The sequence below is a fragment of the Larus michahellis genome, chromosome 3 (assembly GCF_964199755.1).
Source record: "Larus michahellis chromosome 3, bLarMic1.1, whole genome shotgun sequence".
Taxonomy (NCBI): Eukaryota; Metazoa; Chordata; class Aves; order Charadriiformes; family Laridae; genus Larus; species Larus michahellis.
Window position 1 is genome coordinate 57776710 of NC_133898.1, and position 23199 is coordinate 57799908.

General features: G+C 43.7%; 1 protein-coding gene across 2 annotated transcripts in view; it reads right to left on the reverse strand.

The window, feature by feature from the left end:
- The window catches only part of IGF2R (insulin like growth factor 2 receptor), a 61044-nt gene extending 38137 nt beyond the window's left edge, over positions 1-22907 (reverse strand). For both annotated transcript variants that reach the window (XM_074580325.1, XM_074580326.1), the window contains exons 1-9: positions 22592-22907; positions 14437-14570; positions 8260-8384; positions 6105-6203; positions 5578-5707; positions 4410-4530; positions 2674-2788; positions 982-1144; positions 658-838 (exon numbers count right to left, since the gene is read on the reverse strand). In XM_074580325.1, coding sequence (XP_074436426.1) covers positions 658-838; positions 982-1144; positions 2674-2788; positions 4410-4530; positions 5578-5707; positions 6105-6203; positions 8260-8384; positions 14437-14570; positions 22592-22725 — 1202 coding nt within the window. In that variant the 5' untranslated portion in view covers positions 22726-22907. The remainder of the gene's footprint in view (positions 1-657; positions 839-981; positions 1145-2673; positions 2789-4409; positions 4531-5577; positions 5708-6104; positions 6204-8259; positions 8385-14436; positions 14571-22591) is intronic.
- Positions 22908-23199: the final 292 nt, after the last annotated feature.

The following is a 23199-nucleotide window of genomic DNA, read 5'->3' on the forward strand; positions in this document are numbered from 1 at the left end:
ATTTTCTCCGAAGGTGGAATATCTGTTCCCATTAGTTTATTGCATGGCTGTTTTTGCAGGTGGAAGAAGTCATACTTCCTGAAAGATTGCTCCAACAAATCTTTCACATGCTTATAGACAGAATGGAAGACCACATCTAGGTGAATAATTTCTGCTTCGCAAACTCATGCAAACTATTGTCCTAGTATGCCACTTGGGTATCCTGAAGGTTTTTAAAAATTAAAAAAAAAAAATAAAAAAATCACAAAATCATGGGTTTCAGTAGTCTTGGTTATGATTAATGCATGCTGCTGCAAAGGAAGCAGAGATGCCCTCTTGTTGAGGACAGCTTCTAAAACATCCAATCCTGATGACACTTCACATGTAAAACTCAAGGTGGGAAAGAGGTGACAAGGTGAAAGAGCTCAATCTGCAATTATGACAACAAAGTCGATGAAAGTTTCTTCCCTGTCTAGGCAATGGCCTCTACCAACCGCATCTGCTCCTTCATTCACTAACACTATCCTGGTATACTGTTAATGTTTTTCTATACAAAACCGCGCAAACACACTTGCACTTTTTATCAAATATTGCTTACGTGACAAACAAGGGCATCAAATTAGGAAACAAAGATCAGTCACTCAGAGAAGTTAACAGGGCTGCAGAGCCTTTACACACCTTAGGGTTTGGTTCTGAAATCTTCCTGCCACTTTTTGCTGGTTATTTGAAGATTTTACTTGGCAAGATGAAGTGTATCCTGTACTGTCCTTGCAGTTACCTGCAGTGGTTTTCCCACATACGTTCAAGTAATAATAATACTCCTCTTTGTCATCTTTGGCAAAATATGGTGTGACATAATCTGAATAAGAAAAAGCAAAGTGTTCTAAAACAGAGCAGAACAGCAAAAAACCCAAGTATCTATAGAGGACATTTTTCCTGACTCCAAACATGGAACTGGAAAACTGGCTAGTTACACCACAGGAGAAAAAACAGTGAGCTTACCTGGAAGTTGAGTAAGTGGTTTTAAATCAATGGAGATATCATGTTGCTCATTAGTCAGAAGACAGCTCCTACTCTCCAGGTAATCCCTGTGACAGGCATACTCAGTAACCCACTCAATTTCATACCGGCAATTTGTTTTTGCCGTGAGTTTGGGACCTGCACTCTGATAAAGAAGTGAACAGAATTTAAGTTACAACTACAGAGACTTATTTGAAATATAATCTTTAAAGCAACAGTATCGCATTTGTTTAGGGTCAGTAGTGACTAACTTCACCTGTAAATTGCTTAACAGCTACAAACGTTGCCTCTGGCCTCTCAGAAACAGGTGTTGAGAAGAAACTAAAACAGCACTTAGTAATGATGTGACAAACTAGAAGTCTAAACAGAGGTAAAATATCAGGCATTAGCAGAAGGTCAGCAGCAGTAACAGAACACTAAAAGGCACTTTTCCTTAAGATGTTGGCAAAAACAGAGATACATGAGCCCGAATTGCTAAGCACTCCTTGGATTGTGTTTGCCTCAGAGGAGTCCTCAAAGAAGGGAGCAGAGATCAAGTGTTCTCCAAAGGCAAAGCAGCCTCTTAGACACTGGTGTTTTAGCAACTTTGATTCTCTCAGTCCAAATCAAGACTGAAAGACATCTGAGAATTCCTTAGCCAACACTTCCACTGGGTGCATTTTATGCAGTGAAATATTTTTGCACTCTAGGAGAAGGGGTAGCCTTGTTTTTCCTCGCTTTAAAGTGAAATATTTAGAAGCTCACCTTGTTTCATAAATCTGTATTTCTGCCACCCACTAAAACAGGCAGATATACAGGTAAAGTATCAGGTAAGTTAAAGGCATAAGTAACATTAGCAATAGTATTCATACTATGTGTGTGCACAGCTGTAGTGAGGTTTTACAAAGTGACAGTAGAGAAAGGCCTATGGTTTGTTTCTGTAGTGATGAGGATAAAGCATGGTATCTATCTAGGTCAGACAAGAGACAAGACATTAATCCAAAAGTTAGCCAGACAAGAATTCCTCCTTCACTAACCTGCAACAAAAAGCATCACGCTATGAAATGGCAGAGCATTAGCAACAGCCGCTCTGGCCCAATTTAAGGAGTGTGAGTGGCTGGCATCACGTCAAACTGATCATCATACTACACTGAAGCTAGGCTAAGACTATGTCCTGCAAAAACTGAGCTCCTTAACACTACAGATTTTACTTTAAGGTAACAGAAGTTCATAAGCATGCTTAGTAAGCGATAGTCTTTTGGCATGCAGTCACACTTGATAGCAATTTCCCCCCCAGCCCGCGGAAGGCCAGGTTAATAAAGAAACAAGTTACTGACAATAGTTGTAAGCACGCCAGCCTGACTGATGATGGGAGAGTGCTCATCAGCAAGCAGAGCCAAGAATTGACAGTGCACTAACTCTGCCCTATTCTCAGAGGAAAGTTTTGAACCCAGAAGAGGACAAACAAATTCACCAAAACAAGAAAGAATACATCCCAGGAAAATTTTATTTAAGTTCCTGTTTCTCTCTTATACTCTTCAAAAAGTCTTCTAGAATTTATTTAGATTCCTACATGCTTCACAAGCTGCAAACCAGGAGGATTTCTGTTCCCTTCAGTCTTCAATAAAAATGAAACACAATGCACACAAAAGTTAAAGACCAACTGTTTAACATAAACCAAAACAGCAAAGTTACCTCTTCTCCCCTCTTTGATGGGCACACAAAAGTTATCGTCACTGCTGGGTTATGGCCTAGGCAGAAATCTGGCTTTTCTTCATCACTGTATATTCTCTCATAACTCAATACCAGCCTAGAAACAGAAAATGGCAAGCCAAAAATACAATTAAGATGCTATGCACCGTACAGAAGAAGGAATTTTTGAAAGAGCATCCGCCCTTTGCTAGATACCCAGGCAGGATATACCAAAGTAGATCTGCTCCTGAAAGATATTTTTATGGAGGTCTTCATTCCTTTAATCTTACAGTTAACCAAAATAAAGATTAAGATAGTCCTAGCAAAATTGCTTAATACAGCATCCATTTGCACCTCAGTTGAGACTCTGCTCAATGCCTTGTAACCCATATCGTAGCAGAAACTTGGCTGACAGCCACAAGAACGTTCTAGCTTTGCTCTCAAACTGCTAGAGAACAGATGTGATAGACGCTCTTGCAACTTTTGGAAGTAATAACTACTCATGTTCTACCACATTCCTATACTTTACTACCTCCATATGTATAATCTCTTTCCATTCTGCCCCCAGAAGTTAAAGCCAGATGAACTTCTTATCAAGTTGTCAGAAGCAAGGTACCTGGGACAGAAAACACAAGGCAGGAGCAGGAGAATGAAACATGGTAACTATCTGACAGGGAGAGACAAATGGCAAGATGACTTGGATGAGAAAACAAGGAGACCAGCACAACTCCCCAACTAAGCATCACTGTTCTATACAATCTAACAGGAAGAAAACAACAGCTCACAGAGGGGTGACAGCCTGGCTTCAGGTTAGCCACACCTCTAACTGGCCTGGACAGATACACAATCACCTTACTCTCTTCCCAGGCCACCCTAGTCTGATTGAGCACATACAATGAATTTTCCTCAAGCAATGAAGAGCTCTTCAATCCTAGCAGGGATAAGATAAAGCTTTCCTTTTATAGAGTATTAGTTGCACTTTAATATGAGAACAAGCTTGTGCTTCCTCAGATGTAAGCTTCTGCCTTGGTACAGAACACCAAGGGTTTTGGGGGTTTCGTTTGGTGGGGTTTTTGCCCTTTTTTTTTGTTTTCGTTTGGGTTTTGTGTTTTGTTTTTGTTTGTGGGGTGTTTTTTTTTTAATTATTATTATTATTATTTCGAGCTATACTTCCAGCATCAAAGGCAGCAAACAGAGGCAGCATCAAGGAAACAGTTTCTCCTAGTCCCACCTCTGCCATCACCAGGAACAATAAGCCTTGCATTGCTTATCTATTTCTTCTATTAAGAACTTATTAACGCAAAGGGACAGAAGGGCAACATCCATCAACTTGTAAAGTACTCCTGGGCAGTAAAGTGAGCCAAATACAGCACATAAACACAGAGAGAGCCAAGTGCATTTACCCTGTGGGCCCTCAGACAGTAGGCAGATGGGGTCAAAGAGACCCCATCTGGGACTGCAGAGAGCAGTGATCATCCCTCACTTCTGAGATTTTTTTCAATTCTGTAAAAAGGAGTCTCTCACAATGAAGAGGAAAATTTGATCTGTTATGGCAGTACAACAGGATGCTTTAAAGACTCTGCCCTGCCAGTATTTGAAGAAATTTTTTATGCCAATGCTTCAAAATTGAAGCAGTATTGATGTTAAGCTTTAGAAGATTCATCTGTTACCAAGACTGCTTTTTCCAACCCAGATGACCGAGAAGCGTTCACAGAAGGACCAACACAAAAATTACATACCTGTCTTTGTCATGAAGTTTCAGCTGTTCCTGCGGATGGCCAACATCATATGCCTGACCGTCATGTAGCAAGCAAGCAGCACTGCCAGCTGGGCAGTTTCTGGTCTCTCCACTTGAGCTTCCTGTTATAGAATACAGAAAATAGACTATAGGACTCAGTTTCTAAGCCCTTCTCTACCTAAAGTATCTTGCAGTTTTATCCGTGGGCTCACTTACCATTCATTGATTTACCCTTTTCTAAAGATACCTTTGAAATGGTTACATTAAAATGCCAAATGGCAAGACAAAACCTGAAGTGCTCGTGATACAGGGGCAAATTCATGCTGCCCTGTTTTTAGGGAACAAATTCATCTTTCCTGACAAAGTAGCTGCAGCTAGTTTCCAGTTGCTAGTACAACACAACACCAAGGTGATACCAAGTAACAGGTAACCTCTCCCCACAAGGAAGGGTTTTTTACCCTTCTTTGTTTCTTACAAACTAACTTATTCAAAGCTGACAGCAAAAAGTTTGAGCCTAACAAGATCTTTCAAAGAACAGACCTGCTGTTAAAACTAGAAGTATTAAACCCTTAACAAGTGCACAAAATACATATTTAACTGTAGAGTAAAAAACACAGTGGGAGCATACAGCTAAACGAGCCTTTGCAGCAAGTTTCAAATGAGCTATTTTGCTGGTTTAATTCCTTACATATATAGCTCCCAACTGACATGAAAGTGCTAGCTATGCACCATTACTTACCCAAGCACCTAAACACTATTTCAGGTGCATCTCAGGACATTCACCTGGAACTAAGCAACAGCCTGAACTGGAGCACAGAGTAATAATTTGGAGCACATGAAGTGCCACGAACCATCTCGGTCCTATTTGGCAGCAAACAGAAGCAGCTACAAGACAAGACAAGCTCTTCCACTCAGTCCAGTTTAAGTCAACTTTTCTAGCAGTACTTGCCCATCCAGAAGGGGTATATCTCTGAACACCTCAACAGTTGAAGAGTAAAACTTGGCTTCACAGAAAGCAGCCTTCAAGTCATCAAAAGTAGCTTAGAACAATAATACAAGTACTAAAATACTGATCTTTGGTCATAGGACAACCTCAACTGAGGCACTGGAAAAGAACCACGCAACTAGAAATTTATACACCAACAGGTGACACAAGCAAGAGTTCACACCTAAGTCCCTGCAGATGTTTATGAACAAAGAATCATCATCAGAATCATCCACCAAGTAGTGTCCTGAAACTTGGATGAGAGGATTCAAGTCATGTTTCTTCAAGTCTTCATCAAACACATAGCAAGGGACCTAGAACAACAACAAAAAATTACATGCAATCCACGCTACATAAGTAGGGAGGAGTTATGAACAGTCATATATAAAGCCAAGTTAACATGTGGAAAAGGTTTTTACTTCTGGAAGCTCAAATGCTTAAAGCTAGACATGCTGACTAAAATGAGGCTAAAAGTTAGACTGTTCTGCTCTAGCTTTTAGAAGAGTTTTACTATAAACTACCATAAAGATGACAAAAAACACTGAAGAGTTATTTATCATTCTCAGCTCCACCCACTTCCAACAGATGGTTTATATGCCTATGTTAGGTCTATGGAGGTTGTTAGGATTCATTTAGGGTGGGGGCAGGTGGTTAGAGTAAAATTGCCAGATGTGTGAAGAGTAACTTCTGCAGAGATAGTACACAGATTACCTCTTTCACAGGTTTAAACAAGTCTTTCTTGCAAGCCACAAAGGTTCTCCACTCAAAATAGTGAACACATTCTGTTGCTGTTACAAATTCAGGGGTACCCTATTTAAAGAAGAAAAAAAGTAGTTGTTTGAAAAACCAGACTTCAGCTTTATTTTTTATTTTTTAGACAGCAAGAATTTAATTCAAGAGATTAAGAAAAACAGAATACAGCATGCCACAGAGCAAGGGCACAGAGTGTCTTAATAGCACTTGTTAATAGCAAGTTTGGTATTTAACAGCTTTGTTGGTAAACTCAGGAAGACACAGGGTGCCAAATTCTTCTCAGTCTGCACACAGACCAATTCGCTAATTAACATGTGCCAGTCCTAATATGCAGGGATTGTACTACATCTTTTAGAAGCACTCACTGTGCCAATTGATACTGGCAGAAGCACCAGTCACATCTAGTTACTACAAAGGAAAACACCAATAGAAATGTGTATAAATAGATGAAGAGCAAGGCAACACATGGTTTACCAGTTCCCTGTTTTTTTTATCCTACAAAGAATACTGATTATCAATCTCTTCTGCGACAAAAGTATACCTCTGATCTTAGCTACTTATTTTTATAGGGTCATGTTAATACACACTTGTATCTATTTCAAGATGGTGGATCTACCGCGGTTCAGGGATGGATGCTCAACTGAATGTCTCTCCTTCAAGAAGGACAACAGAATGTCTCTCCTTCAAGAAGGACAACAGAATGTCTCTCCTTCAAGAAGGACAACAGAATGTCTCTCCTTCAAGAAGGACAACAGAATGTCTCTCCTTCAAGAAGGACAACAGAATGTCTCTCCTTCAAGAAGGACAACAGAATGTCTCTCCTTCAAGAAGGACAACAGAATGTCTCTCCTTCAAGAAGGACAACAGAATGTCTCTCCTTCAAGAAGGACAACAGAATGTCTCTCCTTCAAGAAGGACAACAGAATGTCTCTCCTTCAAGAAGGACAACAGAATGTCTCTCCTTCAAGAAGGACAACAGAATGTCTCTCCTTCAAGAAGGACAACAGAATGTCTCTCCTTCAAGAAGGACAACAATCAGATTCTTCCATTCTCCCATTCACCTCAGCTAGAAGCACTTCAGCATATTTAAACTGATTCCCTCCCTGTTTAACCCTGCCATAAAAGCATTGGAAACAAGTTGTTCCAGACATTACTACAAAATCCTTTTACTAGGTCACATGAAGAATAGGTGTTAGAACTACACTAACCAGAAGGTTGGAGCTCATTATGATCTGGTGTTATAGCTGGAGTTGAGCAATAATTTTTAATTTACTTTAAGGAGTCATCTGCTGAAACAGAACAAGAAGCACTCTAATCTCTGCTGCACTGGCAATTTGTTTGAATTGGCCAGGTTTCCAAGACGGGGTGTGCAACAGTATCATCAGTGCCAACAGCAGCACTAGTAAGTACTTCTCTCCGATACACAAATACGTAAACTGATCACAGTCTGTAGAGAACACTAAGCTGTGGTATCAGTTAGGTGTCTGGAAGGTATTAACTCCAAAAGCATGTGGAGGTGAACTGCATACACACAGGCTCCCTAGGAGCTTTTGGGGGATCTCTATTCACACTCTAAGCAGATTCCCACAAACAACTACTGCTCCAGAAGCCCAGCTGGACACAAGCACAGTTAGTTCAACTATGTGCAGAGAAAGCCTAAGGCTTACTGTTGTCAGCTACGCTGACCCATAACAGAGGTCAGTCATCTTCTTCAATGCTGTTCTATTAAACAGCCATGCTAGGTCCACAGCTTGGGCACCGCCAGCATTTAAACAATAGCTCTCATTGTTACAGCACCCTGTGCCCTGTTGACTCATTCTTCCATATTGCACTATTAAAATACTATAGTGCAACCCCTCTAAAAACATTAAAGACACAGAAGAGCCTGTGATCAGAGCTAAGCTGTGGATCTGCAATTATTTCCTACCGGGACTGAATTTTGAAAGCCACAGTAGATAACGACCTTAATTTGGTAGTAAAACATAACTATCTCTTCCTTAAGCTATGAAGCTCAGTAATTAGTACATCCACAAGTACAGCAAGTCTCCTTAAAAAACAAGTTAGAAGTACTTGTCATTTCCATTGAAGATAAGAACACGTGATTCAGACTTACCAGTGTTTTCCCACACAGGAAATTAATGTTGCTTTGAATTTGGTGCTGACTGCCTTGCTGCAAGCAGTTATGTGTAGTGTTGAGTTCCAGAATGGTTTTAGAAACACTTTGCAAGCCTAAGTCACCTAGGGTTTAAAAAAAAAAAAAGGGGGGGGAGAAAACGGGTGTTATCATAATACAGCACCTCCACAGAAGCTCAGACAGGCTCTAATTTCAAGCACTGAAAAGTACATGACGCATCAGTCCACTTGAAGACGATCTTTGAACAGAATAAGCTGAAGAACTTCCTTGCAGTTCTTGCAATTTGGAAGACTAGAGCCAAGTTAAGAAACTGTTTGTTATCTCTAATCACACTTCTACTTTCTCAAAGGTTTTTAGCAAAAATTTTGAATGTTAAGAAGCTCAACAGCAGGTGCCACCACAAACTAGTCACTGCCTTAGGAATAAGGGACTCCATCAGAAAACCATTACCAACTAGTTCCAAGTACCACAATTCACTCCTTCCTCCCACCAGCTTCTACTTATCAGCTTTTTAGCCTTTAAGCCATTTATACAAATAGCATCAGCACAACATGAGAGAAAGTCTATCACAGAATGATTTGGGTTAGAAGGGATCTTCAAAGGTCACCTAGTCGAACCCCCCTGCCACAGGCAGGGACACCTTCCTCTAGACCAGGTTGCTCAGGGACCCGTCCAACCTGACCTTGAACGTTTTCACGAATGGGCCACCTAACCACCTCTCTGGGCAACCTGGGCCAGGGTTTCACCACCCTCATTGTAAAAAAAAAAAAAAAAAAAAAAAGAAAAAAATTCTTCCTCATATCTAGTCTGAGTCTAACCTCCTTTAGTTTAAAACCATTATCTGTTGTCCTATCACAACAAGCCCTACTAAAAAGTTTGTCCCCATCTTCCTTATACGTCCCCTTTAAGTACTAAAAAGCTGCAATAAAGTCTCCCTGGAGCTTTCTCTTCTCCAGACTGAACAACCCCAACTCTCTGAGCCTGTCCTCACAGGAGAGGTGCTCCAGCCCTCTCATTTTTGTTGCCCTCCTCCGGATCCCCTCCTACAGGTCCGTGTCTTTCTTGTACTGGGGGCCCCAGAGCTGGACGCAGTACTCCAGGTGGGGTCTCACCAGAGCGGAGCAGAGGGGCAGAATCATCTCTCTCGACCTGCTGGCCATGCTGCTTTTGATGCAGCCGAGGATATGGCTGGCCTTCTGGGCTGCACATGCACATTGCTGTCTCTACTTACATCTTAATCTTAAGCCTACTTAAGGAAGAACCCACTGGTGCCTGGGAACAGCGACTGTACTGGCATTGCCTGCAGACAAACCCAACACAGATCCCTTGCCTCAGTGCATGTCCCCTTGCAGCTCCCACCCCCTTTAGCACAGCTTGCACGAAGGCTGGGCTCAGTGGTACATCACTGGGCATCCCTCTCCTCCACAGCACCTGACACGAAGGTGAAAGGTGGAGCACATTTCAGGTCATGATAAGTACCAGCTCAGGCCACTGAAGTGCTCCTGCTCAAACCTATTTTGGCTCGCATTAAGCGCCAAGCCCTTTTAGATCTAGCATGCCAACTCCACCCCATCCATTTTTGATAGGTAGATTTTAATTCTGCAAAGAGTTTGGGTTGAACTATAGAGAATACTACAAAATGTGAGCATTCACTGACATCTCCCTTTCCATTTTTGTTGATGTCCACACCAGGGAGAAAGCAAGTCAAAACCATAATTATTGTAGACATTAGCTTTGCACCTAGGCCAGATGTTGTTTCATCTCAAAAACACATTTGCTGGAACTTTGCCGAGCCTCTTATCTCCTCACTCAAGGCAAGCAAAACTACACTAGACCCAACTAATATAGTACTGAGAGCAAAAGAAGCAGAAGTAAGTGAAGTGGGCAGGAAGAGGGTACAAGAACCTCAAAAATTTTTTGCAGAAATATCATTTTAGACCCCCATACTCCAGGCTGTTACCAGCTGTCCGTGGTTCTCCTAGTGATGGGCATTATTTGGCAGCTTTCCAGAAAGTTCCCCAGCACTATTTTTCAGTCCAGTCCTACAAAGGAACTGGGAAGAGATCCATTTGTGACTGCTTCTGATGATCATAGGTTGGCATTGAACTGTAGCAGAGAGAAACCAACCATAGCCACCAGACTTGACAGTAAAGCTGAAACGGTGGCAGTCAGAACAGAAACTTCATGCTAACCCACACGGCATCCCCTCAGTAGCTCAGGGCTCTTCTACTCAATGCTGCACATGCTCACGCTAACTGTGTTACAGGAAGGCACATTAAGATGCTCATACCTAAGCAGCCATTCACAGCACTCCCAGGGTGTGACTCACCAGGGAGATGAGTATTACAGACCGTTCAATAACCCTCCACCTTCTCAAGGGAAGGTAAGAGTGGAGATGTGCCAGCCCAAAAGAATGGCAGCGCAGACTAAACAAGTAGATGCACACATGTGCACAGGCAACCTGCAACAGTGGAGCACGTTACCATCACTGCGGTTCAGTGCCACCTTCCAGGGACCACCTTCCATGCCTTTTATATTTCCTGGCACTCTTGTTATCAAAAGGCTATCTAAAGGTTTTAAGACTTCCAGCACTGGTGCTGACAAAGGTGCCATATAGCCCTTTTAAACCTAAGAGTTACATGCTACTTTGAGAGCAAGATTTCTACTTATCACAGCATTGCTTAGAAGATGCTGGCAAAGTGTTCTCTTTTCTTCCCTAGATTAGTAGAAGGAAGTGAACGCAACTTTCTAGTCAAAAGAGCGGTGTATAGTAACAATATGCCCACATAATTAAAAACTTTCTGGTTATAAATGTACAGTTTTAAACCCCAACGTAGCAGAGAACTTATGGCAGCACCATCTGAGAACTTATCTCAATGCTCTGTAAGCATTAGTTTTCTCCCAGCTCTGAGAACACACGACATTGTGCCAAAGGCCATGTGAGCCAACTCAAATTTCCTCAGTTAAAGTGACATTCAAGAAAAATCAAGTTAAGCCAGTACCTCTTGTTTACTACAGGTCAATACGCACGCTCTCCTCCCTCCCCTGCATGCTTAAAACTAGTTTGGGAACTTGCTAAAACTTTTAGCAAGAATCTCTTCACCAGCACGTGACTCCTCCCGTCCCTGCTTACAGAGCAAGCAGTCTCATGAACCATCCCCTCACACCATCAGCTTCCCGTGACCTTCCTTCCAGAGCACCAGTTCTGCAACCAACTTTTCCATAACATCAAGCTCTCTCTTCAGTGATCACTCACATAGCTTCATGACTTTAGAGATGCATTCCTTCCGCAAAGTAACACACTAAAATCAGCTAGTACAGCTCACAAAAATTAGCAGTGGATACTTCATATTACACAGTTGTGCTAAATCAGTACCAAAGACACTGTCCACAACATCTTTTACTCAACTCCGTCATCTCTCCAGCTGTTTGGAAGGAGAAAGGCAATCATGGAGGACATCCAATGGGTCGTCCAGAAGAAGGGGGCCTTTAGGTAGCAGCTATCATTTTATGTTGTTCTTCTACTGCAGCTGGACAAAGCACATGTTTCACCACTACAGTTAACAAACAGCTACGGTAATATTTCTGCTTTTAATTTTAGTAGTAGTTCAGTCACATGGCAGACGAGTCACTAGGTGTCACACTAAGTTAAATAAGTACCACATCATTTCCATCCTCACTGATGTTCAAGAACTAAGCATTTGCCTACACCTTGAAAACTTCTAAGGTTAATCAATGAAGCTTTGTGTAGGAGAGGCCTTTGGGGTCTCAGCATTGAACAGTCACAGTGCATACGGCCTTAACCCCCCATCAAAGCTGGGATCAACAAACAGAACCAGCTCTATAGCTGTTACCTCTCGCAGAGCTGATATTTAAAAGCAAAACTATAAGTTGCAGTGAAAGCTTCTTTCTGTAAGAATGAGGAAGAGATCTAATTAAGCCCATATTTGAATAAAGTTTTATCACCTGGCAAATTGCTCTTCTTCCCCCAAATCAAAGCCTGCACTCAGCTTTTTCATACCAGTAATCTCATATCAACTGAATTGCTTGAAGACAGGTATGCAGCTTAGCTTTCAAGTAACTGGAACCTACGCTGGGAGTCTGTACCTGCCTACAAGGGGATTAAGGAGATTCCTCTTTTCTCATTAAGAGTAATTATTCTTTTGGGGTTTTTTTTGGACAAACAAGAGGCTTGATAATCCATTAGCATGATCTCAACTCAGTGGGATGGTGCTGAAGCTCCAACACAACTAGAGGCAGTACAGTGACGCATGGCAGGTGTCACTAATAAGCCTCAGACTTACCAAGAACAAGACTTAGACAGTTTGACCAATAAAACAAAGCAAAATTCAGTGTCGACTTTAACTGCACTGCCTTGATTTCTTAATTTATTGCAGGGTGGCTAAAAACATATCTTACTTGAACAGGATTTGTGGCTTAATCCTCAAGAGTCAATTCAAACAGCCTCTGCAAGACCAAGTTATGATTGCTGTCAAATCCTCTTCCACCCAGTAGTAGTCAGGTAGTAAGATACACAAGGTTTGCATACAGCAGAATATTCGATACTGCTCATGGTCATCACCCAGCTCTGTTATCCCTTCCTCTTTCCACAAGAAGCGTGGAACAAAACCTACAGAAGCCTCCAGGTCTCACACTTCCCTGGGGACAACAGGCTTCCTCAATCTGTCATGTTCCAGTCTCACTCAAAAAAAAACATTTTAAAACAGATGCCCAGATGCGTGATCCACAGACAACTGAAGACTCAACCACATGAGTTGAGACCCACATCAGCAGGAAACAAAATTCTTGCTATACCTTTTAGGAATGAAACACATTAACAATGTCAAGTGGTCTACTGAGATATTGTGCTCCTAAGAGTAGAAGACGCCTCTATACGCAGTTGCAGTTTGAACTCAGGTGCATCTAACCACACATCCCAGAAAACTCTGGAGCTTGGAACTACTGAACTACATTTTTAAAATAACACAACACGCAGAACTGAGATATACTTTTATTCATGCACCCAATGATTTTATAAGCCTGCATTGCAACACTAGTAGTATGTTTGAAAAGCACCGATTGACCACAGCCTGAAACCAAAGTATGTCTACAGTTAATGGAGAGGGGTGGGGAGAATGGAGGTTAACTAGCTGCTGTTGCATCTGCATACAGGCAAGAATCACCTTCCTTCTCACCATCTTCCAGCAGTTCAAGCTCAAACACTTTTGCTGAAGACTTATAGCTTCTCATAAACACTGTCTCTTATGGAAAGCAAAATTGGCAAGCATGTTAGGTTCAGACTTCAGATCTGCAGGACAAGAGACAGTTTGAAGAGATACTACCCTTCAGAAAGTTATTGCTTTATTTTATTAGAAGTAACAGTCAACTACCAGAAAACCTCTTCATCAGTATTCATATATTGTTGTTTCACTAGCTAAAGCACAGAAGCAACCTTGGAAGTGACAAGCATCCATGAAAATACGCACACAAATACTGTTCAGAGCACAATTTGCTTCTGATTGATGAAGCCATGTGCAAGCACGCTTATAGGAATATGCCAGTTTCATATTTAGATCAGTATGCAGAAGTCCACCACTACTCAGAATACCACGGACATCTGTGAACTACCGAAGCAGACACCAGATTTGACAAGTGTAACTGAAAACAGAGGACTACATGTACTTGACTTCCTTTCTGCGTGTAACAGGAAGGTTAACAAGACTCCAAGATGACATTACAGAGAGTAACCTGACTCTGAACAGAGCAATACAACAAAGGCTAGGGTGTAGCATAGTTTAGAGCTACAACTCAAGCTTTATCCTGTGTTCAGTATCAAGCTTCAAACCAGGCTGTGTACAGTGCACACCTTGCCACAGTTAGATGCACTTACTGCTACTTGAGATAGCCTTCCACAGTTTCACACTAGAGTAGTTAACTAGACCATAAGATAAGTTTCACTGTCCTGTGAAGTGATTACCTGCAATCGGATCATATTTTCCCAAGCCTCCACAGTAAGTGTACAACCGAATAAGGTTTTACACTGTTCTGAGAAGACAAAAAAAAACTTTGCTAGCATGTCAAAGTTTGCGGTAGTTAGAAGACCATCCATTAACATGACTCTGAACTACTTATGAGGAAGGGTGGTTGTTTACTTACCTACAGACACATAGGTCTTCTTATTGATGTCATATGCACAGACTGCACTTGATCTTCCACACTCTTCAACACCAAAACAGAAGTTTATTTTATAAAGCACGTGTTTGTCTGTATCAATTGCTTCCCATGTGTAACTGAAAAGAAAAAAAAAAGCCCATCAATCAGTATGAATACTGTCTGCACTGCCATCCTCTAGGCACCAGTCCCTGAAATAACCAAGTTATAAAGCTAACAGCACCCCTAACTGGAGTTTCATACTTGTGGTCTATATCTGTAAATGCCAGAAATAATTGTTACTGTGTCAGGGACAAGAACAAAACAGATATAACCACTTGAGGAACATATATCAGGTCCATTTTCCCCTTTCATGAACAGCCAACCACCCATTCTTCCCCCTCAACTGTCTGTGAAGGTCACCCTGAATAGGTATATCACAGGTGGTGAACCTGTTTCCTTGACAGTCTGATAAACTTCTCGAATGTCTTTGGCAGAGTGCACACTACTGCATTTTATCAATACCCAGTAACAGTGGCAGAAGAACTAAGTCTGAGCGTTAAGTCTAGAACAGCCAGCCACATCCTGCCTGCCAGCAGCCAAGCGGAGCCACCTACTTTCGGCGTCAAAATTGGGGTTGAGATTCTCACAGCATTCAGACTGAAAGATGCCAATAATGTTTATTAGGGCCTAGCTGCACCTTTATGCACTTTAATAGCTATATATAGATCTCTATAAATATATATATATATATGTATCTCAACATTGAAAGGACAGTTTCTGAAGGGTGATGTCAGAAGCTGGAAAGCAAGCAGAGCTATCCACGAGAGACTCCGTGAAAGATCACACTAGCTAGCTACAGCAGTATCAGAAAGTCAGCTGTCTAAATACTGATAAAGGAACACGAAGCTCTGGCTAAATACAACGGGGAAAAAATGAGAGTAACAGGAAAAAAATTAAATGCAGTGTAGTTCAGAGGTAGAGCAAGGATTTGTTTGCCTCACAGCAAGGCGGCACGACTGCAGCGAGATGTGGTCAGCCACATGACACAGCACCAACCAGTTTCGAGGCAGGCCCAGGTCAGCTAGTTTGGAGCCAGGAGCTCTTTCGACAGCCTGGCGTACTAGCACGGTGCTCTGGCCAAGCTCTGTTCAAAAGGCACAGCTCAGTAAACATTTCATAGAATCTGCCGTCAGCTTGGCTCAGCTACACCTTTTCTGGCGCTGGCAGCAGCCTGTATCCTCTGGAAGGTATTGATTTCTGCAGCATAAGAGATTCTTCAGCTTCCCTTCTATCCCAAGTGGAAACTTCAGTAGGATTTAATACAGAGTCATCACATCAGAAAACTGAGGACCACACAGTGACTTATTAGGTATTCCCATTACTTTCAACTCACACAGGGTTTAATGAGTCTATCTGACCCATAGAAGCTTTTGTCTTCATCTACAGACGAGTACCAAACCCAGCGAGGGAGCTCAACTCCCCTCACTCAGCTAGCAGGAAATCAGAAGTTGACCAGAAGCTTCACCCATAAGGTTTGTTTGCCTTCATCTCTAGCCCATAGGTGTTGCACCACTTGACATTATCACACCCCAGATCCCCCCCAGGAGGGGAACACATTCTTTTTCTGCTTCCAAAGCCCAATCCCTGGGTGAGGAAAGGGCAACAGCAGTTCAGCTACTCTACTCTAGATTTTGAATCCTCCAGGAACTCCTCTCAAATCCAGTGCATCCCATCTCTAATCAAAGAGCCAGCAGTAAAATGCCACATACTTTTCCCATTTAATTACTGACTACAGAGTTCTTGGCTTCCCTGTACTACAACTGCCTTATTAATTTCAGTCTGCTAATGGCTGGAAGAAGTTAGGGACAACTACAAGAAAGTCCTCTCTGTGAGCTGAAACAAAACAAAACAAAAAAAACTTTATATCCTAATTATATTGGGATATAAAGGCTCAAATATAATAACATAAGGCTCAAAAAGCAACTTACTAGGTACTGAGTCATACCTAAAAGACCAATAAAATTACTTTTTAATCAGATTCAAGGACTGTGTCTCAATCCTAGACAAATACTTGCCATTATTCTTTCCTCATAAGGAGGCAGAGCTGACATTTTACAGTCACACTGATTAGTGCTCTGAGCCAGTTTCTTGCATTTCTGAAGTGGATAAAGACAAACCCAATGAGGGATGATGATGAGAACTGAGCTACAGTACAGAATAACTAAAGTTAAGGAATGGAAGAAAGCTTGACAACACACAATCACACACACACAAATTTAGAAGAACCTGACTCTACCTTCAAGGGCTCTAAAAACAGCAGTAGACTAAGACTAAATAAAGCCTTTTTGACCTCCAGGAGAAAATGCATTTCAGTCAAAATACAATTTCTTCATAATGAAGTCCTAGAAAGTTAGCATTTCACTGAAAAATTCCCAAGGGTTACAGTACTCTTTTTTTGACTGGTTTTGGAAGACAACAAAAAGGTAATATACAATACTGAGGTATGAAGTTCTTGATCAAGCTAGAGTGTTTTTTAGTATATTTTTAGTTTTTTCAGTTTGGGTGGGGTTTTTTTGTTTTAGAGATCTTGCAAATTAAAATCTGTTTGTGAACTGAACGAGGATGCAAGTTCTTTACACAACAGAATTATCGCTCTATGAGATATTAAGGGGTTTGCTTTCCTAGTTCCATGTTATGAAACAGAGGAAATCAACATCTTCAAGTCATTTCACCCACATGCCAGAAGCAAAAAAGAAACAAGATGAGCAGCTAACAGAACAGAAGCAAAGCAGTCACTGCAGCCAGCCCTTCCCTCTGCCCCTTCACTGGCCCCTGAACAGGGAAGGCTCAGGAATCCTTCAAAACAGTCCACAGAAAGGAAATAACAAATCCCATGTTTAATTGTGTTCCAAACCACAAATTCAGTGCCACACAAAAATTAAAATATAATGCAGTTCTGTAGTAGTATTACTTTCAAGGAAGTTCAAGGGACTTTTTTTTTTTTAAACAGGTGGGAGGAGCAGGGCAGGATTTATTCCTTGGGAGTAACAGCAGGCTGGATGCAGTCTCGGCAGCTGTTCTCAGAGATGCAAAACGCGCTTTCACAGTAAAAGCAAGAATTACTTCTCTCACAAGTAAGACTCCTGGCATTAAGTCATTGCCTGGGAATAGTTTCAAGTTGCATGTGCTCCACTTTCCAACAAGATACAAGCTGACCTCTCCACTGCATCCTGTAATGGAAACAATTTGTTGGCAATCACGCTGCCCATCCTGACCACAACTGAGCCACGCAGTCCAGCTTCCTCCAGCACTCACCTCCACCTGCGGTGATGCCTCACGTAATTACCCCTTTGGCTGGGGCCAGCCAAAGTTATCTTGTTTGAAGGGCTTAAGCTGTCCCGGATTCACTGTGGTTGAGCTAGTTTAGGGAGCTGTTATACCAACAGCTCTAAAAAGCAACAGCCTCAGTCACAGGGTGGGGTGCGATGTACCCTCTATCCAAGGGGCTCGGTACTGCTGCTGCCTCGCCGATGGCACCATTCAAGAGCCATTTCTGGTGTAGTCCAAGATCTGGGCTCAAACATGGCATCTGCCTCGATTAAAACTGTCCAACACTTATTTTTGCTGAAATCACAACATGACTCCTGCTTCCAGGTTAACCCAACCGCAGATTATCCCAGAGTCAGAGGCCTGAAATTTGCACTCACACCAACAACCCTCCCCCCGGCCCCGTCCAGGGCAGGCTCTCCTGCACTCCCCTCTCCTCTGTGCTGCTGGCCCCAGCGCCTAACACACACCAGACCCAGGGACTGCCCTCTCTTGAAATTAAGGCAGCAAAAACAAGAATGTGTGTGGAGAGGTGACTGAGCCCAGCCAGTTCCAAGGCAGGGAGGATCCCCTGCTGGAGGCAGCACCAGCCCAGGCCACTGTCGAAAGCAGTTGCACAAGCAAGGTCCAAACGAGTTACTGGCAATAACCTTGCCTGCAGGTCAGCCTTTCCAGCTACCTAGCTTTGTTTTTAAGACACTGAAACAACAGCATGAAAAAGAAAATTAAGCTACTTTTTTGGTTTAAGATCAAAAAGAGCGCTCTGCGTTTTTTTGACAAAGCAAAGCAGTAACTCGTGGAAAAAATAACATGAGAAAGGGAAAAGCAAGTCTAGTTTACCTTGCGAACCAGTAGCTCAGGCGCTGGAGTCAGATAAGGTGCAGATGGCTAACGGCTGTCACAGCACACGCGTCCCCACACCAGAGCCACTTTCAGGTCTGAGCGCTACCAAACCACTTCAAATGCAACACAGCGCCAGAAAGACTACTGCTACCATTCTCACAACCACGCTCGAGTTTCTGGTTCCCAAACCCTGGCCTAAAGGATGATTGCTAGGAAGAAGAGAACACCCTGCTCCCACCAGCTATAAAGTACAGTTACGAGGAAACATGTGTTTGCTCTCTGGTGAATGCTCTGAAGTGGCCCATTTTGCCGGAGGGGCAGTTGCACAGATGACCTGGCACAGAGACAACAAAGGAACCTACAACCACAGAGCTGGAAGGCTGATCCATACATGATTATGCATTCTCATAATTTTGTCCCCAGCAGCTCCTTAGGTATGAAAGCATGGCAGAGAAGAAACTAATACCTGAAGCTCTTTACGAGCCCGTTCAACCAGCACGATCACAGGTAGACAAGCTCAGGAACAATTTCCAGGATGACCATTTCAAATTTGAAGCTAGCAGCTCAGATCCACTACTTGCCACAGAAATCACTGTTAGATGTGGCTAACATTTTAGCACACGTATGTATGGTCAAGAAACATCTACGTCAAAGCAAGTCCTCCTTACAGAAAATCAAAGCTTGAATAGCACAAGGTACAGAGCTATCGCTATGCTTCAAGAGCTTTTTAAAGCATCCCTATTCATGCTGAGCTCTGCTCTAGCTTAGCTTTCACCTTTTCCAACCATCATGCACAGTGCATGTCTTCAGGCAAGTTTTCTTGCATATGCGTCATATGCAACAGCGTTACAGTTACACCACAAGCTGATCAGCTTTCCCCATCCAGAAGACATTTGGTCTTTCATGCTATACTCTAAACCCCGTCTATTACATCACGTTATAGAACATGGAAAAAAAGGCACAGCAATTTGAAGTTCAAGTACGCAAGAGCTATAGGAAGCTCATGTGCTGAGAAATCACATTTAAGCCATTACAATGGCAGCTCCCCAGGCACATGAAGCAACCATGCACATACGCAAATAAGTCCAGTAATGACTTATTTATGACATCTCCCACTTAAATAAGTTAAAGTACTTAATAGAGCTGAGCAAGTTCACCTAAAGGTCACCTCTCTATACTCAGCACACCCTTCTTCACCAAGGCTAAGCTGAACGCTACACCCAGGGTCTCCATCAGCACACAAGAACACAGTTGTGGTTTCACGACAAAGGCTGAAAAGACAGCATTTGAATGAACAAAGCTATACATACAGACAACTGTAGGAGTTGTGTTATTTAAAACTACAACATTAAATGTAAAGTAGACAACCCCAAAACTGGAAATTCTGCATAACAGCAATCCTGTGATATACAAGAGTTTGAGGACTTTTCCTTCCACTCAAGAGTCCAAAAGTTATAGAAGTTACGCAGCAACTCCTATGCTTGCACAGAAGACAAAAACAGTACCTGTCATCAAACCGTCTCTCATGGAGGGTAGATTATCAGGCAAAACAGCGGGCAGAGGCGGCAGCTTGTACTTGCTGCTCTGCCATCACACTCAAAACATTTCCTGCAACTTTTTTAGAGGGGAAGGAAAGTTTTATAGTAACTTCCCCGATGTTACATGGAAGCTGAACCCAAACTGTCAAGCTTTCTTTTGTTTTTAAAGTAGATGGATTTAAAAAAATAGCCCACAAAATCAACTGTAACTCCAAAATTTGTTAATCCTGTGTTGTCACACGAAAAATGTAAGGGGAAGAAGGAAAAACAGGGAAAGAGACCAAACTAGCTAGCAACTTTTATATCCAACCAGTTCCCTGTATTCTTTCCCAGGTGCTCATACTGCAGCAATCCTGGAGAGACTTCTACACAGAAAATAAAAAGCGAATTCCAATTGCAAGTCACATGACAGCAGTCAGCTGTCAGAGCACACAAGAAGGAAGGAGAAAGCATGACGAAACCAGTCACCACAAGCCACGACATTTAACAAAGTTTCAGAGAAGCAAAGCTTTTTTTCTTTCCCCCAGACCATCCAAGCATACTAGCAGTAAGGCTACACAAAACAAGCAATGAAAACCACTACCTCAAGTTCGCCTCATGCTGCAGTTCTTGCACAAACCAGTTTTGACACTTCTCCTCCCTGCAAGACAGCAGTCCTCACTCTTATTTAAAAGACAGTCAGTGCCTCTTCTAACCCCCAACATTTTTCTTCCTTGGCCACTTTTTGACATTCACACGCCAGACAGAGACTAGCCCTATTAGGCCACACAAAAGTCAGGACACCATTTTCTTAACAGTTGTAAAATAATCAAAACCTTGTCTTAAGGGAGTGCAAAAATAGGTTGGTCATGGACTTGTCCTGCACACCCATGTTGTATCTTTTGGCTGAGACATCAGCCAGCAGTGTAGGTGTTTGCTTCACCTAACTGCATCATCCCTCACTTGGTAGCTTTTCTGCAACTGTGCCTGAGACGACACTTCACCACCAATCTCCATGAGGTCTTCCCAACATGTCAGACTGAAAGTTCTTGGTTTTTCCTTTACCCATGCTAGATTACGAGGCATAAGTCCTTCGAAGCAGTTTTTCCCACCATAGCACAACAGCAAGCACACGTTTTTGAAGCAGTCTATCTTACAAGGAAAACTGCCAATCGTGCTATCTATTCACAATTTATTTTTCACTTGCTAGTAACAAAAGAAAACTACCTTAAGTTTTTTTGCATCCAAAAAGAAACTGCATGTCTCAATGGCACTCCCAAATATTCCTCTACTCACAGGCATGCAACAAAACTAAGACAGACGCTGACAGGACTTAATGCTATTCTAAAAATAGGAACAGCTTGAAAATCAAGCCTTTTGGGGTACAATTTTTTTTAAAAATCATTAGAATAAGGGGAGTTAAATTCCCTGCAGAAGCCATACAATAGATTGTCATTTCTGTCTCAACCCTACAGTTAGAGTGGTCATCTGACAAAAACATTTTCTGCCACTCTCATGGGTTAATCTTGCAAGCAAACCCACTTTTCCCCTTTTTCATCATTTAATATTCTCATACCCCACACCCCACCAAGAGGGGAGCCCATTCCCTCCGGTGACCCAACCTGTGCCCTCAGTGCCACATTCATTGTGTTACACTGGTGCCTGCCCAGTGCCACCAATCAAGATGAAGCATTCCTACAAGTACCACAGCATACTCTGGCTAAATACCATAGAAATGAAGACTAGCATAATATCGTTGCCAGACTAAATTCATGGCTGAATTCAGAGTAGGAACATGCCAAAACATGAAGAACGGCGCCATTTCCACACAGCAGTTCTCATTTCTCAAAGCTTTCTTAACTCCCCTGCAAGTAACTTAATGGAATCTGGTGATACCCTTAGTAAAAAGGTGACTGTCAAGTGATGTCCCTTCCAAACCACTTCTGTTTTTTTCACACTGGAACGGGTGCAGTGACATAAACCACCACTCCTGGTCACAGGCGGCTTGAAGAGAGCAAGTCTCCCCATCTTCTCACCTGCGGGTTTCCCGTATCCGCAGGGAGCCACGGGCGATGCGGTCCTACGGGGGGCTGCCCCACGCCGCCAGCCCTCAGCCCCCCCTCCGAGGAGACCCAGGCAGCTTCACCGGCCTCCCACGGTGCTGCGGCGCGCTCGCCACAGACCCAGCTTGCTGTGCTACCTTGGGAACACCCGCACGCCCAGCGCTCCCCGGCACGACCCTCTACTGAACGGGCCACAAAAAAGCCCTGCCCGGGCCGCCCCAGGGAGGGGGCCCGCCCGCTCACAGGCGGCCCCGCGGAGGGCAGGAGCGAGCAGGAGCACCCAGAGACACACACACGCCCCGCCTCGCCCCGCACTTCGCCGACTACAGCCTTTCCCCACGGGAGGGCAGGCCCTCTCCGGCCGCCGCGCCCACCGCCCCGTCCCGCCGGCCGCCCCCCGCTGCCCACCTGCACAGATCCCGGTAGGCGTCGCTCAGGCCGGCGGCGGCGGCCCCGCTACCTCCCCCCGGCCGCAGGGGGAGCGACAGGAGGAGAAGGAGCGGGGCGAGCGCAGCGGCGGCGCGGAGGGCGGTGGGTGCCATGGGCGCGGGCCGGGCTGGGCCGGGCAGCGGCGGCGGCTGCCCCGGGACGTCAGGCGGCGCCGGCGACCAGCGGGCACGTCATGTGACCTCCCCGCCCTCCCACTCACCACCCGGTCATGTGACCGCCGTCATATGCGGGCGCCGTGCTCACATGACGCGCGCCCCTTCCCCCGCCGACCAGTGGGCGGGGCCTCCCGCTTCCCCCCCTCAACACACACCCCCCCCCGCCCTCACCGCATTCCCGACCCCGCACGTGCTGGGCGCGCCCACTGACCGCGTGTCACCGCCCCGCGAGGGGGGGCGCGCGCGGGGTGGGGGAGGCCGTTAGGAGGCCGCAGCGGTGTGACGCCGCCCGGCCTGTCAGTGTCAGCCTCAGTCAGTCAGTCAGAGTCAATACCAGCCAGAGTCGGCGTCAGTCAGTCAGTGTTACTGTCAGTCAGTCAGTCAGTCAGTCAGGACAGGGGCGTCACGGCC